The 22,190-nt window shown below is 44.4% G+C and overlaps 1 protein-coding gene across 1 annotated transcript in view; it reads left to right on the top strand.

The window, feature by feature from the left end:
* LOC110504879 (syntaxin-binding protein 5-like) overlaps positions 1 to 22,190 on the top strand; it is a 226,061-nt gene that overhangs the window by 83,336 nt on the left and 120,535 nt on the right. The window contains exons 3-4 of the mRNA XM_036975302.2: positions 2,234 to 2,315; positions 16,800 to 16,900. Coding sequence (XP_036831197.2) covers positions 2,234 to 2,315; positions 16,800 to 16,900 — 183 coding nt within the window. The remainder of the gene's footprint in view (positions 1 to 2,233; positions 2,316 to 16,799; positions 16,901 to 22,190) is intronic.

Genomic DNA, 22,190 nt, shown 5'->3' with positions numbered 1-22,190 from the left:
AGCAAGAAATGTTAATCACTTTGCTAGCTAGCTATGTTGAACAACTGTTTGCAGTTAGCATATCTCTTGAGTTCACACATTCACTCTGGCAAGCTATTTACTCCGATTTCAGAACACTCTTGTCTGAGTGTGCCAGAGCGCAGATAAACAGATTAATTTACAAACGCGCAACACCCGTTGAAAATGTCAGTAAACGTAGGAAAAAAAAGTTATAGTTAGTCACGCTCTAGATAACAGCCTAACCAGCTCTGCTACAGCAAGTAAAATGGTAAGAGAGAGGTGTTCTCTCACTTGTGTCTGGAAGTAGCTAGCTAGCAAGCTAGCCAACTTTAGCCAGTTAGCTTGGGTGCTTGGTTGGGACAATGCATGCATTGTCAAGCACGCTGCAGAAGGATGAGCAGGCTATTCCCTATCGTTTTTTTTTATGTGCAATTAGTTGAAAAACTAGTTGAAAAAGTAGATGAGAATGGTCTCTTTCATATGTTTTTTTTCTCCCCCGAGTTCTCCCCCGGTAATTAATCCAATAAAAATGCTGGAGTCACTTCAAAGTGGACATCTTCAGACAAGTGGAAACATGCACCAGACACTTCAACACAGATGGGGAGAAACACAATAAACCACACGGTGTTATCTGAAATGACGGACATCATCATCATCATCAAAGGAGCTGCCCTGGGAACTGAAACCGTGATCTTTGCAGGAGTACTGAGCTGTACTGAGATAGCTAGCTAGGCTCAACTGGCTCAACTGTTCATAATCTAGAGCCAAATATTATAATATTAAATATAAAAGACGTAAATCAATCAAATTACGGCATTTTACGACATTTATGAGATTAGGCAAAAAAAATTGTGGGGGGGGGTCAGATTTCAGACCCCCCCCCAGAGCAGACAGCTGGACCGACAGCTCAGTACTCCTGGAAAGATCACGGTTTCAGTTCCCAGGGCAGCTCCTTTGATGATGATGATGATGTCCGTCATTTCAGATAACACCGTGTGGTTTATTGTGTTTCTCCCCATCTGTGTTGAAGTGTCTGGTGCATGTTTCCACTTGTCTGAAGATGTCCACTTTGAAGTGACTCCAGCATTTTTATTGGATTAATTACCGTCCCCATTAACCGAAAAGCTAGTCTTACCGGGGTCTGACATTTATGTAAAACAAGTAGCATGACAACAGGTAGTCAGTAACCTGGAGAATCCATCTACGTTGCACTTCAGTGCAATGCAGTTCTGACTTGTTCTTACTTGATGTCGTAGGTGTGTGCTTACAAGAAATGAAGAATACACATTTGTCCTTGCGAACTCGCAGTCCGTAGTCCTTCAGTCTCTGCGAGGTCGCAGTCCATAGTAGGTCAGTCTCTGTGAGGTCGCAGTCCATTGTCCTTTAGTCTCTGTGAGGTCGCAGTCCGTTGTCCTTCAGTCTCTGCGAGGTCGCAGTCCATAGTAGGTCAGTCTCTGTGAGGTCGCAGTCCGTTGTCCTTCAGTCTCTGTGAGGTCGCAGTTCGTAGTCCTTCAGTCTCTGTGAGGTCGCAGTCCGTAGTCATTCAGTCTCTGTGAGGGCACAGTCCGTAGTCCTTCAGTCTCTGTGAGGGCACAGTCCGTAGTCCTTCAGTCTCTGTGAGGGCACAGTCCGTAGTCCTTCAGTCTCTGTGAGGTCGCATCCAAGTTCTGGAGATGGTCCTCTTCATCTTCTCCAGTAACGACAATAGCGTTGTACTCCTTGTACTCCAGGTAGCGTTGTACTCCAGGTGGCGTTGTACTCCAGGTGGCGTTGTACTCCAGGTAGCGTTGTACTCCAGGTAGCGTTGTACTCCAGGTGGCGTTGTACTCCAGGTAGCGTTGTACTCCAGGTGGCGTTGTACTCCTTGTACTCCAGGTAGCGTTGTACTCCAGGTGGCGTTGTACTCCAGGTAGCGTTGTACTCCAGGTAGCGTTGTACTCCAGGTGGCGTTGTACTCCAGGTGGCGTTGTACTCCCTCCACTAGTAAGATCTGCTCCATCGCCCTCTGGAACAGCCCTGGCGATTGGTAGATAACAGTACCTGAAGAGCCCTTTGTGAATGGTAGGTAACAGTACCTGAAGAGCACTTTGTGAATGGTAGATAACAGTTGCTGTGTGTGTGTGTGTGTGTGTGTGTGTGTGTGTGTGTGTGTGTGCGCGCGCTATACATTGTGTTGTGCTATGCCAATACATCCTACTTCCTAAATGTTTCCTTGACTGTGTGATGTCATCAGACTGGGCCGGCCTGGTGTGGACTGCTACAGCCAGCATGAGAGTGGAGCCGCTGTTCTCCAGCTACAGTTCCTCATCAATGAGGTAGGACTGCTTCTATTCTATTCCCCTTATCTGGGGCGACAGGGTAGCCTAGTGGTTAGAGTGTTGAGGCGGCAGGGTAGCCTAGTGGTTAGAGTGTTGGACTAGTAACTGGAAGGTTGCAAGTTCAAACCCCCAAGCTGCCCCTGAACAGGCAGTTTAACCCACTGTTCCTAGGCTGTCATTGAAAATAAGAATTTGCCTAGTTAAAGGTAAAAAAAAAAAGAGGAGAGTTGGAATATGGCATTCTCTCTCAGCCATTTAAGGACAAACAATCCTGTTCTGGAATCCGAGTGTTTTACCCCCCGACCACCTGATAGTTGCTGATGTATACTCTCAACTCGGTTTCACTCTCTCACGTCAGAATTTGACGTTCATGTTTCTCAAACTTCAACATCAAAGTTGTCTTTTTGAATCTAACATTTAATTTCCGTTTTTATTTCCAAATCTTTTTCTGGGCAGAAACATTCACAGTGAGGAGGGGCCCTATTGATTTCAAACCATAACTCAACACTCTTTCAGCATGGTTATGACTAATGGTATCCCTGTTATTTAGCAGAGAGAGAGAGAGAGAGAGAGGCAGGCAAGAAGGACTAAAACTAACAAAACCATCGTCGACAGCAGAGCAGAATGGATTATTCAAAAGGCCTGATAGTTGCTGATGCATACTCTCAACTCGGTTTCACTCTCTCACGTCAGAATTTGACGTTCATGTTTCTCAAACTTCACATTTCAAAGTTGTTGCAATCGTCAAATTTCAAAGTGTCTAAGGTCAAGTTTGTTCAGTAACTCAAAATGCTTAATCGTCCTTGTTCAGGTTTAATCCTATAAACTGGATTTATTCACTCCTGAGGACAAAGGCTGTCTCTCTATGTTAGAGTTGACAAAAAACTGTCTCACTGTGTTAGAGTTGTCTAAAAACTGTCTCTCTGTGTTAGTTGTCTAAAAACTGTCTCTCTGTGTTAGAGTTGACTAAAGGATGTCTCTCTATGTTAGAGTTGACTAAAGGATGTCTCTCTATGCTAGAGTTGACTAAAGGATGTCTCTCTATGTTAGAGTTGACTAAAGGATGTATCTCTATGTTAGAGATCAACTATAACTCAGTTGGTAGAACAGGGACCTCTGTAACTCAGTTGGTAGAACAGGGACCTCTGTAACTCAGTTGGTAGAACAGGGACCTCTGTAACTCAGTTGGTAGAACAGGGACCTCTGTAACTCAGTTGGTAGAACAGGGACCTCTTTAACTCAGTTGGTAGAACAGTGTTTAATGACCATCTACATACTGTAGGGCAGTAGTCCCTAAGGGGCAGAGTAGAGTACCCAATGGTAGCCTGCTAGTAACAGTAACTAATGGGCAGAGTAGAGTACCCAATGGTAGCCTGCTAGTAACAGTAACTAAGGGGCAGAGTAGAGTACCCAATGGTAGCCTGCTAGTAACAGTAACTAAGGGGCAGAGTAGAGTACCCAATGGTAGCCTGCTAGTAACAGTAACTAAGGGGCAGAGTAGAGTACCCAATGTTAGCCTGCTAGTAACAGTAACTAAGTGGCAGAGTAGAGTACCCAATGGTAGCCTGCTAGAAACAGTAACTAAGGGGCAGAGTAGAGTACCCAATGGTAGCCTGCTAGTAACAGTAACTAAGGGGCAGAGTAGAGTACCCAATGGTAGCCTGCTAGTAACAGTAACTAAGGGGCAGAGTAGAGTACCCAATGGTAGCCTGCTAGTAACAGTAACTAAGGGGCAGAGTAGAGTACCCAATGGTAGCCTGCTAGTAACAGTAACTAAGGGGCAGAGTAGAGTACCCAATGGTAGCCTGCTAGTAACAGTAACTAAGGGGCAGAGTAGAGCACCCAATGGTAGCCTGCTAGTAACAGTAACTAAGGGGCAGAGTAGAGTACCCAATGGTAGCCTGCTAGTAACAGTAACTAAGGAGCAGAGTATAGCACCCAATGGTAGCCTGCTAGTAACAGTAACTAAGGGGCAGAGTAGAGTACCCAATGGTAGCCTGCTAGTAACAGTAACTAAGGGGCAGAGTAGAGTACCCAATGGTAGCCTGCTAGTAACAGTAACTAAGGGGCAGAGTAGAGTACCCAATGGTAGCCTGCTAGTAACAGTAACTAAGGGGCAGAGTAGAGTACCCAATGGTAGCCTGCTAGTAACAGTAACTAAGGGGCAAGGTAGGGGACTGGGCGGAGGCCGGTTATTCATGGCTGTTTAACAGTCTGATGGCCTGGAGATAAAATGCTGTTTTTCAGTCTCTTGGTTCCTGCTTTGATGCACCTGTACTGTCTCCTCTTTCTGGATGGTGAACAGGGCGGTCAGGCAAAATGAGCAGAACAGGCATTGTGTTCGATGAGAAGAATGAGCAGAATAGGCATTGTGTTAGATGAGAAGAATGAGCAGAATAGGCATTGTGTTAGATGATAAGACTGAACAGAATAGGCATTGTGTTAGATGAGAAGAATGAGCAGAATAGACATTGTGTTAGATGAGAAGAATGAGCAGAATAGGCATTGTGTTAGATGAGAAGAATGAGCAGAATAGGCATGGTGTTAGATGAGAAGAATGAGCAGAATAGGCATTGTGTTCGATGAGAAGAATGAGCAGAATAGGCATTGTGTTCGATGAGAAGAATGAGCAGAATAGGCATTGTGTTAGATGAGAAGAATGAGCAGAATAGGCATTGTGTTCGATGAGAAGAATGAGCAGAATAGGCATTGTGTTCGATGAGAAGAATGAGCAGAATAGGCATTGTGTTCGATGAGAAGAATGAGCAGAATAGGCATGGTGTTAGATGAGAAGAATGAGCAGAATATGCATTGTGTTCGATGAGAAGAATGAGCAGAACAGGCATTGTGTTCGATGAGAAGAATGAGCAGAATAGGCATTGTGTTCGATGAGAAGAATGAGCAGAACAGGCATTGTGTTCGATGAGAAGAATGAGCAGAATAGGCATGGTGTTAGATGAGAAGAATGAGCAGAATAGGCATTGTGTTCGATGAGAAGAATGAGCAGAACAGGCATTGTGTTAGATGATAAGACTGAACAGAACAGGCATTACATGGATAAATGTTCAGGCAGCTAGATGCTGATACAGTTGTAAGATATAGAGTATATATATATATATCGGTGTTTTGTGGCTTGGTTTTACATGCTATTTGCTTTGGACTATCTGTTATGCTTTTGTAGTTAAAATAACCCCTTTTATTGCACACAGAGTTAGGCCATCCAATGTATTATGTGATTTCGTAAGCACATTTTTGCTCCTGAACCTATTTAGGCTTGATATAACAAAAAGGGGGGGGAATACTTATGGAATACATTTTAGTTATTTATTTTGTAATAATTTGTAAAAAAAAATATATATATTACTTTTTTTGTGTAGCTCAGTGACAAAAGAAGAACATACAATTAAATCAAATCAAATGTATTTATAAAGCCCTTCGTACATCAGCTGATATCTCAGTGCTGTACAGAAACCCAGCCTAAATCCCCAAACAGCAAGCAATGCAGGTGTAGAAGCATCCATTTCAATCCCACTTTGTAACGCACCAGAACATAAACAATGTTCCGTTCTCTCTGCACGTGTTGATATCATTATCATGACATGATAATTGCACAATAATGCAGTTCAGGACCCAGGTTTTCCCAGTCTGCCTAAAGACTTGTTTAATAGCTGCTCCCCCTCCTGTCTTCTCTTTTCCAAGACTTGTTTAATAGCTGCTCCCCCTCCTCTCTTCCTCACCTCCTCTCCAAGACTTGTTTAATAGCTGCTCCCCCTCCTCTCTTCCTCACCTCCTCTCCAAGACTTGTTTAATAGCTGCTCCCCCTCCTCTCTTCCTCACCTCACCTCCTCTCCAAGACTTGTTTAATAGCTGCTCCCCCTCCTCTCTTCCTCTCCTCCTCTCCAATACTTGTTTAATAGCTGCTCCCCCTCCTCTCTTCCTCTCCTCCTCTCCAAGACTTGTTTAATAGCTGCTCCCCCTCCTATCTTCATCTCCTCCTCTCCAAGACTTGTTTAATAGCTGCTCCCCCTCCTCTCTTCCTCTCCTCCTCTCCAAGACTTGTTTAATAGCTGCTCCCCCTCCTCTCTTCCTCTCCTCCTCTCCAAGACTTGTTTAATAGCTGCTCCCCCTCCTCTCTTCCTCACCTCCTCTCCAAGACTTGTTTAATAGCTGCTCCCCCTCCTCTCTTCCTCACCTCCTCTCCAAGACTTGTATAATAGCTGCTCCCCCTCCTCTCTTCCCCACCTCCTCTCCAAGACTTGTTTAATAGCTGCTCGCCCTATCTTCATCTCCTCCTCTCCAAGACTTGTTTAATAGCTGCTCCCCCTCCTCTCTTCCTCTCCTCCTCTCCAAGACTTGTTTAATAGCTGCTCCCCCTCCTCTCTTCCTCTCCTCCTCTCCAAGACTTGTTTAATAGCTGCTCCCCCTCCTCTCTTCCTCTCCTCCTCTCCAAGACTTGTTTAATAGCTGCTCCCCCTCCTATCTTCATCTCCTCCTCTCCAAGACTTGTTTAATAGCTGCTCCCCCTCCTCTCTTCCTCTCCTCCTCTCCAAGACTTGTTTAATAGCTGCTCCCCCTCCTCTCTTCCTCTCCTCCTCTCCAAGACTTGTTTAATAGCTGCTCCCCCTCCTCTCTTCCTCTCCTCCTCTCCAAGACTTGTTTAATAGCTGCTCCCCCTCCTCTCTTCCTCTCCTCCTCTCCAAGACTTGTTTAATAGCTGCTCCCCCTCCTCTCTTCCTCTCCTCCTCTCCAAGACTTGTTTAATAGCTGCTCCCCCTCCTCTCTTCCTCTCCTCCTCTCCAAGACTTGTTTAATAGCTGCTCCCCCTCCTCTCTTCCTCTCCTCCTCTCCAAGACTTGTTTAATAGCTGCTCCCCCTCCTCTCTTCCTCTCCTCCTCTCCAAGACTTGTTTAATAGCTGCTCCCCCTCCTCTCTTCCTCTCCTCCTCTCCAAGACTTGTTTAATAGCTGCTCCCCCTCCTCTCTTCCTCTCCTCCTCTCCAAGACTTGTTTAATAGCTGCTCCCCCTCCTCTCTTCCTCTCCTCCTCTCCAAGACTTGTTTAATAGCTGCTCCCCCTCCTCTCTTCCCCACCTCCTCTCCAAGACTTGTTTAATAGCTGCTCCCCCTCCTATCTTCATCTCCTCCTCTCCAAGACTTGTTTAATAGCTGCTCCCCCTCCTCTCTTCCTCTCCTCCTCTCCAAGACTTGTTTAATAGCTGCTCCCCCTCCTCTCTTCCTCTACTCCTCTCCAAGACTTGTTTAATAGCTGCTCGCCCTATCTTCCTCTCCTCCTCTCCAAGACTTGTTTAATAGCTGCTCCCCCTCCTCTCTTCCTCTCCTCCTCTCCAAGACTTGTTTAATAGCTGCTCCCCCTCCTCTCTTCCTCTCCTCCTCTCCAAGACTTGTTTAATAGCTGCTCCCCCTCCTCTCTTCCTCTCCTCCTCTCCAAGACTTGTTTAATAGCTGCTCCCCCTCCTCTCTTCCTCTCCTCCTCTCCAAGACTTGTTTAATAGCTGCTCCCCCTCCTCTCTTCCTCTCCTCCTCTCCAAGACTTGTTTAATAGCTGCTCCCCCTCCTCTCTTCCTCTCCTCCTCTCCAAGACTTGTTTAATAGCTGCTCCCCCTCCTCTCTTCCTCTCCTCCTCTCCAAGACTTGTTTAATAGCTGCTCCCCCTCCTCTCTTCCTCTCCTCCTCTCCAAGACTTGTTTAATAGCTGCTCCCCCTCCTCTCTTCCTCTCCTCCTCTCCAAGACTTGTTTAATAGCTGCTCCCCCTCCTCTCTTCCCCACCTCCTCTCCAAGACTTGTTTAATAGCTGCTCCCCCTCCTATCTTCATCTCCTCCTCTCCAAGCCTCGTTTAATAGCTGCTCCCCCTCCTCTCTTCCTCTCCTCCTCTCCAAGACTTGTTTAATAGCTGCTCCCCCTCCTCTCTTCCTCTCCTCCTCTCCAAGACTTGTTTAATAGCTGCTCCCCCTCCTCTCTTCCTCTCCTCCTCTCCAAGACTTGTTTAATAGCTGCTCCCCATCCTCTCTTCCTCTCCTCCTCTCCAAGACTTGTTTAATAGCTGCTCCCCCTCCTCTCTTCCTCACCTCCTCTCCAAGACCTGTTTAATAGCTGCTCCCCCTCCTCTCTTCCTCTCCTCCTCTCCTCCACTTTATCTGTCTCCCCGTCCCTTCCCTCTTCCCCTCTTTGCAATTTGTAATTTTCCTCGTTTCGTTCCTGCGCTCTTTGGCATTTCTTTGAAGAGAGGAGACAGAGAGCTAGTTTATGTTAACACAATAGGCGTAGAGTGTCCCGTGTCACTAGTCTGAGTGACAGGATCGTGATTGACAAGCACACACAACGGATTACCTCCCTGCTAGTGGCATCAGAGAGAGAGAGAGAGAGAGAGAGAGATAACTAGATAGAGAGAGATTGAGGGGAAGTTGCGGGTGATATGGAGAAATGCAACAAAATAATAAATGAGGGAGATAGTGATAGAGAGTGGCAAAGTAGGAATAACAAAATATGCGTAAAGAGATAGGCAGACCAAAATTGGCCAAAATTGGTATGCCATAGGCCTACCTTTTATTAAAGAAAATGCGTCTACGCATTTGTTAACTTAAGATTCTGAAGAAAATAAAACAAATCGGATGATATAACGTGATCGATAACAGCGCTTTGGTCTGTAATGTTTTGTGCCAGAAACAAGCTGTGAAAATCCCCGGGAAAGACACGACTCCGATGCATTATGGGAATAGCAATGGTTACTTTCAGAGACATTCAGAGGCTAAGCTACAGCCTTCTATAGCTGAGGAGACAAACAAAACGGTCTTTGCTTTGGGATCTAATGCTGTCACTATCAATTGATTAAGCTATTCACTTTCTGTCCAGTAGAAGATGTTTAATCCCTGACAGTTTTTAGGGAAACCTCTCGGTAGGTTAAGCCACAGAAGAAGAGTAGCCAGCAGTTAACTCTGAAATTTGTTGTGCATTGGTAGGTCTACTATGTCTGGGGTGGAAAGGAAGGCCTAATGTTTGAAAGCACCATGCTCGTTATCCTAATGACGTCTTAGATTTAATTATTTACAAACGGAGACAGTTTCATTGCAAACAAGACACACTGATTTGGCCGTTGGATAAATATGATCAGATGAACACGTAGACCTATCTCTCTGTCGATTCTTAGCTTGGAATTTACTTATGTTGTGTGGTAATCAACATATTCTGCTAATTTGTGAAATGACATGGAATTAAATTACATTTTTATAAAAGGCACATTTGTTTCTCGGGAATTGGAAATACGATTATAGATTCATGCTTTTACTAAAAAGGAGATATTTCCACCCCTGTCTGTGAACCCACAACCTTCAGCCCAAATTCCTGCGCAATGACAGGGACTGTCCAGGGACTGAGGGTAAACTGCATATCTAAGCCTCTGTTCTGTCCAGGGAGTGAGGGTAAACTGCATATCTAAGCCTCTGTTCTGTCCAGGGACTGAGGGTAAACTGCATATCTAAGCCTCTGTTCTGTCCAGGGAGTGAGGGTAAACTGCATATCTAAGGCTCTGTTCTGTCCAGGGAGTGAGGGTAAACTGCATATCTAAGGCTCTGTTCTGTCCAGGGAGTGAGGGTAAACTGCATATCTAAGGCTCTGTTCTGTCCAGGGAGTGAGGGTAAACTGCATATCTAAGGCTCTGTTCTGTCCAGGGAGTGAGGGTAAACTGCATATCTAAGGCTCTGTTCTGTCCAGGGAGTGAGGGTAAACTGCATATCTAAGGCTCTGGTCTGTCCAGGGAGTGAGAGTAAACTGCATATCTAAGGCTTTGTTATGTCCAGGGAGTGAGGGTAAACTGCATATCTAAGGCTCTGTTCTGTCCAGGGAGTGAGGGTGAACTGCATATCTAAGCCTCTGGTCTGTCCAGGGACTGAGGGTAAACTGCATATCTAAGGCTCTGTTCTGTCCAGGGAGTGAGGGTAAACTGCATATCTAAGGCTCTGTTCTGTCCAGGGAGTGAGGGTAAACTGCATATCTAAGGCTCTGTTCTGTCCAGGGAGTGAGGGTAAACTGCATATCTAAGGCTCTGTTCTGTCCAGGGAGTGAGGGTAAACTGCATATCTAAGGCTCTGTTCTGTCCAGGGAGTGAGGGTAAACTGTAAAGCATGTTCTCTGCTATCCACTTTATGTTTTCATTATTATTTTGGGTATAGGGGTCACCTAAAAAAATATAAAAAGTGTTTAGGGAGGTATAGGTCAAATATATTTTGCTGAAGATATAGCCATCCATTTTCTGTTCAGAGAGATCTGTTTTTTTCTTTATGTAAACCTTATTATAAATAACTTTCACTCCCTTATAGTTGAGCATATCCAAGTTAATGCTATTCGCCACCCAACACACCCAGAGCTCTCTAAAAAAGGATAAAGGTTCAGTGACACCAAATTGGGCAAAGAGGGTGAGAAACACAAGCAATTATGTCGCTCATTATTTTCCCTGCTACTTAATTATGTTGTGGAGGTTAATTTATTGTGGTTTTATAAACAGACTCATATCACCCATATGCTAATATGCTGTTATGAGTAGCTGTCATGTTTGTAACAGGGAGGGAGAGGTTATACACAGTAAAGGTCAATATCTCACATTGAAGAAACACATGAATGAGTCGTTAACTGAAACAAGTATTACCCAACAACAATAAATAATGTATTCTCTCAAATGTCATTCATTCTGGTTTGTTTGAACAACACTTATTTTAGCTAAACAAACATCTAAAATCATTGGCACAAATCAGAGCCCCTAAAGCTGGCGCTTCAGATAATTGGAAAGAACATGATGTTCCTGAAGTTCTTCAATTCAATTATCTGAAGACTTCAGATAATTGGTTACATGTACAGCTGAAGTCTACAGGGTTATAGCTGACGTCTACAGGGTTATAGCTGAAGTCTACAGGGTTATAGCTGACGTCTACAGGGTTATAGCTGACGTCTACAGGGTTATAGCTGACGTCTACAGGGTTATAGCTGACGTCTACAGGGTTATAGCTGACGTCTACAGGGTTATAGCTGACGTCTACAGGGTTATAGCTGATGTCTACAGGGTTATAGCTGACGTCTACAGGGTTATAGCTGACGTCTACAGGGTTATAGCTGATGTCTACAGGGTTATAGCTGACGTCTACAGGGTTATAGCTGACGTCTACAGGGTTATAGCTGATGTCTACAGGGTTATAGCTGACGTCTACAGGGTTATAGCTGACGTCTACAGGGTTATAGCTGACGTCTACAGGGTTATAGCTGACGTCTACAGGGTTATAGCTGACGTCTACAGGGTTATAGGAACATGTCTGAATCACAGCTAGAGGTCTACAGGGTTATAGGAACATGTCTGAGTTACAGCCAACCTCTACAGGGTTATAGGAACATGTCTGAGTTACAGCTGACGTCTACAGGGTTATAGGAACATGTCTGAGTTACAGCTAGAGGTCTACAGGGTTATTGGAACATGTCTGAATCACAGCTAGAGGTCTACAGGGTTATAGGAACATGTCTGAGTTACAACTGACGTCTACAGGGTTATAGGAACATGTCTGAGTTACAGCTAGAGGTCTACAGGATTATAGGAACATGTCTGAGTTACAGCTGATGTCTACAGGCTTATAGGAACATGTCTGAGTTACAGCTAGAGGTCTACAGGGTTATAGGAACATGTCTGAGTTACAACTGACGTCTACGGGGTTATAGGAACATGTCTGAGTTACAGCTAGAGGTCTACAGGGTTATAGGAACATGTCTGAATCACAGCTAGAGGTCTACAGGGTTATAGGAACATGTCTGAGTTACAGCCGACCTCTACAGGGTTATAGGAACATGTCTGAGTTACAGCTAGAGGTCTACAGGGTTATAGGAACATGTCTGAGTTACAGCTAGAGGTGGGGAGCTGAACTGACACCTCATTTACAATCCTTTTAGTGAGAACGTGTACATTTTCCCCCAGTGAGAAACGACGGCGTCCCAGATGTCTCTTCTCTCAGTCTAATGGCACTTGCCAAGCCAGTTAACCCCCAACAACAACTGCTCCCTGGGCTCAGATGATGTGGACCTCTATTAAGGCTGTCCCCCCCCCCCACACAGCAGCACCTCTCTGATTCAGAGGGGTTTAATTAAATGTGGAAGAGACATTTCAACAGTGGTGGAAGAAGTACCCCAATTGTCATACTGTAGTAAAAGTAAAGATACTGTACCTTAGTAGAAAAGTGAACGTCACCCAGTAAAGTACTCCTTGAGTAAAAGTCTTAAAGTATTTGGTTTTAAATATACTTAAGTATCAAAAAGTAAATGTATTTGCTAAAATATACTTAAGTATCGAAAGTAAAAGTGTAAATCATTTCACATTCCTTATATTTAGCAAAGCAGACGGCATGGTTTTCTTGTTTTTTTTTAATTTACGGATTGCCAGGGGAACACTCCAACACTGAGACATAATTTACAAACGAAGCATTTGTGTTCAGTGAGTCCTCCAGATCAGAGGCAGTAGGGACGACCAGGGATGTTCTCTGTTTAGTGAGTCCTCCAGATCAGAGGCAGTAGGGATGAGCAGGGTTGTTCTCTGTTTGGTGAGTCCTCCAGATCAGAGGCAGTAGGGATGAGCAGGGTTGTTCTCTGTTCAGTGAGTCCTCCAGATCAGAGGCAGCAGGGATGATCAGTGATGTTCTCTTGGGAAATGTGTGAATTGGACCATTTTCCTGTCCTGCTAAGCATTCAAAATGTAACGAGTACTTTTGTGTGTCAGGGAAAATGTATGGAGTAAAAAGTACATTGTTTAGTTCAGTAATGTAGTGAAGTAAAAGTAAAAGTTGTCAAAAATATAAAGAGTAAAGAACAAATACCCCCAAAAACTACTTAAGTACTACTCAAAAGTATGTTTACTTAAGTACTTTACATCACTGCATTTCAGTTGAAGGCATTCAGTTGTGCAACTGACTTGATACCCCCATAACCCCTTTGGGCTCCCGAGTGGCGCAGGGGTCTGAGCCACTGCATCTCAGTGCAAGAGGCATCACTACAGACCGTGGTTCGATTCCAGGCTGTATCACAGCGGTCTGAGGCACTGCATCTCAGTGCAAGCGGCATCACTACAGACCGTGGTTCGATTCCAGGCTGTATCACAGCGGTCTGAGGCACTGCATCTCAGTGCAAGCGGCATCACTACAGACCTCATTCCCCCCCCCCGTGTTTCTGTACGTACAGCTCCTGTCTGCAGATACAAGTTGATCTGCTGGTGTGGGTTTACTGTTGTGGGTTGACTGTTGTGGGTTGACTGTTGTGGGTTGACTGTTGTGGGTTGACTGTTGTGGGTTGACTGTTGTGGGTTGACTGTTGTGGGTTGACTGTTGTGGGTTGACTGTTGTGGGTTGACTGTTGTGGGTTGACTGTTGTGGGTTGACTGTTGTGGGTTGACTGTTGTGGGTTGACTGTTGTGGGTTGACTGTTGTGGGTTGACTGTTGTGGGTTGACTGTTGTGGGTTGACTGTTGTGGGTTGACTGTTGACACGTACAGCATTTACATGCTTTACATTTAGCAGGAGTTCTAACGCAGAGCCACTTACAGACGCCATTCATGTTTAGTGCCTTGCTCAAGGGAACATCGGCAGATTTTTCACCTAGTCGGCTCAGAGATTAACTGCTAGGCTACCTGCCTGCCCACATCCAAACTTATACAGTTGAAGTCGGACATTTACATACACTCAGGTTGGAGTCATTAAAACTTGTTTTTCAACCACTCCACAAATGTCTTGTTAACAAACTATAGTTTTGGCAAGTCGGTTAGGACATCTACTTTGTGCATGACACAAGTCATTTTTCCAACAGTTGTTTACAGACAGATTATTTCACTTATAATTCACTGTATCACCATTCCAGTGGGTCAGAAGTTTACATACACTAAGTTGACTGTGCCTTTAAACAGCTTGGAAAATTACAGAAAATGATGTCATGGCTTTAGAAGCTTCTGATAGGCTAATTCACATAATTTGAGTAAATTGGAGGTGTACCTGTGGATGTATTTCAAGGCCTTCCTTCAAACTCAGTGCTTCTTTGCTTGAGCTCATGGGAAAATTTAAAGAAATCAGCCAAGACCTCAGAAATAGTATTGTAGAGCTCCACAAGTCTGGTTCATCCTTGAGCAATTTACAAACGTCTGAAGGTACCACGTTCATCTGTACAAACAATAGTACGCGAGTGTAAACACCATGTTCCACAGTAAAACGAGTCCTACACCGACATAACCTGAAAGGCCGGTCAGCCAGGAAGAAGCCACTGCTCCAAAACCGCCATAAAAAAAGCTAAACTACGGTTTGCAACTGCACATGGGGACAAAGATCGTACTTTTTTGACCCTCTGGTCTGATGAAACAAAAATAAAGCTGTTTGGCCATAATGACCATCGTTGTGTTTGGAGGAAAAAGGGGGAGCCTTGCAAGCCGAAGAACACCATCCCAACCGTGAAGCACAAGGGTGGCAGCATCATGTTGTGGGGGTGCTTTGCTGCAGGAGGGACTTCTGCACTTCACAAAATAGATAGCTTCATGAGGAAGGGACATTATGTGGATATATTGAAGCAACATCTCAAGATATCAGTCAGAAAGTTATAGCTTGGTCGCAAATGGGTCTTCCAAATGGACAATGACTCCAAGCACACTTCCAAAGTTGTGGCAAAATGGCTTAAGGACAACAAAGTCAAGGTATTGGAGTGGCCATCACAAAGCCCTGACCTCAATCCTATAGGAGATTTGTGGGCAGAACTGAAATAGTGTGTGTGAGCAAGGAGGCCTACAAACCTGACTCAGTTACACCAGCTCTGTCAGGAGAAATAGGCCAAAATTCACCCAACACATTGTGGGAAGCTTGTAGAAGGCTACCCGAAACGTTTGACCCAAGTTAAACAATTTAAAGGCAATGCTACCAAATACTAATTGAGTGTATGTAAACTTCTCACCCACTGGGAATGTGATGAAATAAATGAAAGCTGAAATAAATCATTCTTTCTTCAATTATTTTGCCATTTCACATTCTTAAAATAAAGTGGTGATCCTAACTGACCTAAGACAGGGAATTATTATTATTAATTATGAAAAACTGATTTTATATGTATTTGGCTAAGGTCTACTTCAACTTCCGACTTCAACTGTACAGTACATGCTGAATATACGAACATGCACCACATGCAGTACAACTTTCTCAACTCTCTCTTTCATCCCCAAACTCTATTGTAAATCCCTCCCTCTCTTTCCCCCACTTCCTCCCTCTCTTTCTCCCACTTCCTCCCTCTCTTTCCCCCACTTCCTCCCTCTCTTTCCCCCACTTCCTCCCTCTCTTTCCCCCACTTCCTCCCTCTCTTTCTCCCACTTCCTCCCTCTCTTTCTCCCACTTCCTCTCTTTCTCCCACTTCCTTCCTCTCTTTCTCCCACTTCCTCCCTCTCTTTCACCCACTTCCTCCCTCTCTTTCTCCCATTTCCTCCCTGTCTTTCTCCCATTTCCTCCCTCTCTTTCTCCCACTTCGGAGGAAATTTATTTGCAAGTTATTATATACAGTACACCTCTCCTCTCCCCTACAACTCCTTAGTGTAGACACACACCAGGCACGGGAGAGGAGAGGTGTAGACACACACCAGGCACGGGAGAGGAGAGGTGTAGACACACACCAGGCACGGGAGAGGAGAGGTGTAGACACACACCAGGCACAGGAGAGGAGAGGTGTAGACACACACCAGGCACGGGAGAGGAGAGGTGTAGACACACACCAGGCACGGGAGAGGATAGGTGTTGACACACACCAGGCACGGGAGAGGAGAGGTGTAGACACACACCAGGCACGGGAGACGAGGGGTGTAGACACACACCATTCACGGGAGAGGAGAGGTGTAGACACACACCAGGCACGGGAGAGGAGAGGTGTAGACACACACCAGGCACGGGAGACGAGGGGTGTAGACACACACCAGGCACGGGAGAGGAGAGGTGTAGACACACACCAGGCACGGGAGAGGAGAGCTGTAGACACACACCAGGCACGGGAGAGGAGAGGTGTAGACACACACCAGGCACGGGAGAGGAGAGAAATGTGCCTATTTGAAAGCTAGAAAACTTGCAACGTGCACTGACTGTCTGAGTTCTGTACCTCTCCTTCAGGGAGCCCTAGTGTACTGACTGCCTGTGTTCTGTACCTCTCCTTCAGGAAGCTCTGGTGTACTGACTGTCTGTGTTCTGTACCTCTCCTTCAGGGAGCTCTGGTGTACTGACTGTCTGTGTTCTGTACCTCTCCTTCAGGGAGCTCTGGTGTACTGACTGTCTGTGTTCTGTACCTCTCCTTCAGGGAGCTCTGGTGGACTGACTGTCTGTGTTCTGTACCTCTCCTTCAGGGAGCTCTGGTGGACTGACTGTCTGTGTTCTGTACCTCTCCTTCAGGGAGCCCTAGTGTACTGACTGTCTGTGTTCTGTACCTCTCCTTCAGGGAGCTCTGGTCACAGCATGTGCAGATGACACACTGCACCTGTGGAACCTTCGCCAGAGACGCCCAGCCATCCTGCACTCGCTCAAATTCAACAGGGAGAGGTATGAACTTCAGTAACACACACACACACACACACATACACACACACACACACACACACACACACACACACACACACACACACACACACACATAGGACCTTGCATAAATGCAGGAATATTTTCTGTTTGACATCTCAAGGCTCATTGAGATGGATTAGACTTCAAGGCAAGTGTATGAAACATTATACATTATAGTTAGACAGCATACCTGTCTAAAGGTTCCCTGTCTACCTGTGTCAAGGTTCACCGTCTGTCTACCTGTCTCGAGGTTCCCCGTCTACCTGTCTCGAGGTTCACTATTCATTCATATGTTAGAGTCAGACTAGTATCTTCTGCTTTAATATTTTAGTATTTTTTCTCCAACTTTGCTCTGATGTTTTCTTGGTGTCTGCATCAATGTACTGAAGAAAGAGATTAGAAAGAAAAAGGAGGGTCCGTTAAGGTCAAAATATATGTATTAATTTACTAGGCAAGTCAATTAAGAACAAATTCTTATTTACAATGACGGCCTAGGAACAGTGGGTTAACTGCCTTGTTCAGTGGCAGAACGACAGATGTGTACCTTGTCAGCTCAGGGATTCTATTCAACAACATTTTGGTTACTGGCCCAATGCTCTATCCACTAGGCTACCTGCTGCCCCATAACCTGGTCTGATATCTCCCATCACCAACATGGATGAGTTGATTCTATCCCAGAGGCAGAACAGAACGTAGCCAGCCTGGTCTGATATCTCCCATCACCAACATGGATGAGTTGATTCTATCCCAGAGGCAGAACATGTATTGGCTGGGTCATATGTAGTAGGTTGTATTGAGGGGTAACATGTAGTAGGTTGTATTGGCTTGGTAATATGTAGTAGGTTGTATTGGCTCGTTCATCTGTACTGCCCTACCAAGCAAAAAAGCAGTATCTGCTAATAGCGTGGAACTGAGAAACATAAAATGTTTTGTTTACCTTGGTTTCACAGTAACTTTATAAAGTTACTGATAACATGACCCCCCATTTTCTCCAAAACACAATAAAACAGAGGCAGAATACTTGTCCACATGATTAAGCATGTGTTTAATGTAGCAAAAATGACTCATTTTCTACCAAATTATTAGTTACTGCCTTTTCTGCTTGGTAGGGCAGAATAAATCTGTCTCGTTCAGGGCAGACAAGGTCAAGCAGATACTGTCTGAATGGCTAAGCCACAGCATTTTGAAAGATGAGGAATTTGTTGATGTTTGCGACATTCAGCATTGTGGTGGTGAGTGTTTTTTTTATTGAGTCTTTATTGAGGCAAAGTTAGAGAAGTTTGAGCTATCTCTTTTACTGGCCCCTTTCACTTTGATTTACTCTTAGTTGTCCTTTGGGGGCAAGCTTCAGGCTCTATGAAAGAGGGGGGGAAAATGAATTATACATTGTTTGTTTGTGCTTGAAGAAGAGAGAGGGAAAGATAGATACTTTGAAAGGATATTTTTTTGTGTGTTGTGGTCTTCTTGTTTGAACTGTTAAAAAAAGAGAGAAACAGCGAAGAATCTTTGGGAAGATATTGTGAAGGTCTTTCTAATATCCTAAAAGCCTGATAAACAAACCTTGCTGTTGGAAACGCTGGTTGATAAATTATTTCAACGCGGCTACTAGCAGTTTTTCCATTTATTTTAAACTTTTGACTCATTATCATTTCATTGGTGAAGAAAAAATGGCTGCTTTGTCAAAGGAAATAGGATAACTTTATCCTAGAAGGAAAAAGTCAAGGGGTCTGAATACTTTCCAAGTGTGATTCATAAACATTGATGGACAAATAGTGATGGCATCATACTGATGCTTGTTAATTAGCCCCTACTCTACAGCATGCTCTCTCTCGTAGAGGAGGAGAGCGGGAAGTCGGCTGTTTAATGGTCAGTCATAAAATACACTGCCTCTATTCTCTGTAGTGTTCCAGATCGAAATGTAAACTGTGGAACACAGAGTGACTCTTGGACATCAAACGTTTGAATAATTAAACAATATTTATATTTTTGAGAATGTGGGAGAGGTCCGTGGACACTTAAGGGACAGTCATGACGAGTGTGTTTCATTTGGTGATCTCATGAAGGACAGGAAACAAACATAAGTACATTTCCCATCTGTCAGGTTTACATCTAAATGTTGCGAAACGTATATGATTGAACATTAAACTCTTTTTTGGAAAGATGTAATGTGATGTTAACCTTCTAAATGAAAGTATTGATTTGCATATAAAGTTGAACTAGTCAATGGCCACGCCCCCGTGAGGCCAGACATAACATCAGGCATCATGGAACAGCCCTTTCTTCCACAGAGTATAAAACACACTTCCTGCAAAATGTACATCAAGTCAGAGAACGCCTGGACGGAGTCCCCATGTCGGAATATCTGCATTTCTATAGGCCCAGGAGACCAGACAGCGTGTAGTTTGGGCTAAACGGCTGGAAGTGCTTCAACTCTGAGACTATCAAATCACTACAGAAAAAGAGCAAATCCTAGACATATAGTTACTAGTCTGCAGCTGGGAATTACTTAAGTCTTGTACGAGAATACTGACAACTGCGGAAGCATCTATTCTATGCAACTACCATCTGTAGGCCTGACGCTTCCATGACAACAGACACTATCCAGAGCCGTTGAGAAAGCTACAACCACAAAGGACATTGTGACTTCTGGGGAAGTTAACCAGAGACTCTCTGATGAACTGAACTCTCCAGCAGACGGACCGGCGATTCCAACAGAGAAGACATTGTGACTTCTGGGGAAGTTAACCAGAGACTCTCTGATGAACTGAACTCTCCAGCAGACGGACCGGCGATTCCAACATAGAAGACATTGTGACTTCTGGGGAAGTTAACCAGAGACTCTCTGATGAACTGAACTCTCCAGCAGACGGACCGGCGATTCCAACAGAGAAGACATTGTGACTTCTGGGGAAGTTAACCAAAGACTCTCTGATGAACTGAACTCTCCAGCAGACGGACCGGCGATTCCAACAGAGAAGACATTGTGACTTCTGGGGAAGTTAACCAGAGACTCTCTGATGAACTGAACTCTCCAGCAGACGGACCGGGGATTCCAACAGAGAAGACATTGTGACTTCTGGGGAAGTTAACCAGAGACTCTCTGATGAACTGAACTCTCCAGCAGACGGACCGGCGATTCCAACAGAGAAGACATTGTGACTTCTGGGGAAGTTAACCAAAGACTCTCTGATGAACTGAACTCTCCAGCAGACGGACCGGCGATTCCAACGGAGGAGACAACAACGTCATACGGCACTAAATATATACATTGCAATTATTCTCGAATGAGCGGCCGTTCATGTGCAAACGATTAGCATTTAAATGAATATAATTATCAACTATCCATATATCCATTTTGTCTTTCCCGCTCTTTCTCAGTCCCCACCCCTTTCCATTGTCTACCAATCCGTCATATCGGCTTTGTCCGCTAGGGACTTTTTGTTTTTATCATGTAGTAACCCAATTTTCTACTGTTTGTTTGTTATGTATTTCTGTGATTATTTAGTTAGTTAGTAAATCAATAATTAAGCCAATTTGTAAATCACTGATTCATCATTTAGGCTAGGGTTCGTGCAGATATCCAAAGGTTTGCGATGTTCAGTAATAAGAACTGATGAGGTAATAATAATAATTCATTAATAAGCGACTGTGTTGATAAGATATGAAAATATCTAAAGAGTCGATTCTGTAAATAGAGACTCTATAAACATTTTTCCGTGGTGCCCCGACTTCCTAGTTAATTAAAGTTTACATGATTAGTTTAATCACGTAATAATAATTTCACACAGGCAATTGATTCGATAAAATAACAGTCTTCACATTTAATGATAGTCCAGACACGATAGTGAAGCTTTTTCCTGATCTATGTTGAAATTAATCAAAGTGAAGTTTTCTCCCTCCTCTAAAAAGTAGAAATGTATTAAAGTTAAGCTTTCTTTCCATGAGTTGTATGCTGTATGTTTCATGCGTTTCCAAACAGTTTTTATATGCAGGTAGATTATTTTATTATTTCAAGTTTAAGGTAAACCATCTCCATTCCCAACGATAGTGGATGTCAGTTTTCATTTAATAAGTCAAGTTGAAGGTGGGACATAAAATGTTTAAAAAACAAAATGTTCATATAAAAAGGTTAGCTGTTGATCAGGCACAGTTTCACAAGAGTTATGGCTGTGTATAAACTGCAGTGAGTCACAGCTGACAGGGAAATACCCTTCAGGAAGGCAGGGACTTGAACCTAGTCATTTTTCAACGTGCGGTTTAGAGGTACGAGTAAGGTGGCTTCTTAAACGGCCGCTAAAAATCTATATTGAATCTCTTTTCTGCTGTGGCAGAGAAACGATCAATTTGTCATGGTGTCCCTTACAAAATAACAACAATAACAAATCAAGTGAAACATTTTAAATTACAAGTTTTTAAATAATAATTCATGTGAAATGTTTACGAGTCTGATAGGTGGTGTAGTGTGATAGTGTGATGCTTCACACGTGAAAAAAACATCTCTGCATTATTTACTTTTTCTCACCACATTTCTTTTTAACACTTCCAGCTACATCTGGTCTCCCATCCAGGGCCCGACCAGGACCAACCCTGCTTAGCTTCAGAAGTAAACCAGCAGTGGAATGCAACTACATTGCTGGAATGAATGTGCTGAAACTTTGCAACTGGAAAAAAGGCAGCGAAAGCAAATGCCAGTGTAACATAATAATTATTTCCTCGCTGTCAATACTTTTGGATTTATGTTTTGCTTTCAATATCATCACTTTCCTTTGTAATAAGGAACTTTGTGGAGCGGGTCGACAGCTTCAAGTTCTATGGCGTCCACATCACTAAGGACATCACTAACATGGTCCATCGAGAGCATCTTGAATGACTGTATCACTGCTTGGTATGTTAATTGCACCACCCCTGACGGAAAATCACTGCAGACAGCCCAGTACATCACCGGGGCCGAGCTTCCTGCCATCCGGGACCTCTATGTCAGGCGGTGGTGAGGACAGCCCAGTACATCACTGGGGCCGAGCTTCCTGCCATCCGGGACCTCTATGTCAGGCGGTGGTGAGGACAGCCCAGTACATCACTGGGGCCGAGCTTCCTGCCATCCGGGACCTCTATGTCAGGCGGTGGTGAGGACAGCCCAGTGCATCACTGGGGCCGAGCTTCCTGCCATCCGGGACCTCTATGTCAGGCGGTGGTGAGGACAGCCCAGTACATCACTGGGGCCGAGCTTCCTGCCATCCGGGACCTCTATGTCAGGCGGTGGTGAGGACAGCCC

Source organism: Oncorhynchus mykiss, chromosome 3 (genome assembly GCF_057628025.1).
Source record: "Oncorhynchus mykiss isolate SJ-2025 chromosome 3, ASM5762802v1, whole genome shotgun sequence".
Taxonomy (NCBI): domain Eukaryota; kingdom Metazoa; phylum Chordata; class Actinopteri; order Salmoniformes; family Salmonidae; genus Oncorhynchus; species Oncorhynchus mykiss.
The sequence above is the reverse complement of the archived record's forward strand: the minus strand, read 5'-3'. Positions and strand labels throughout refer to the sequence as shown.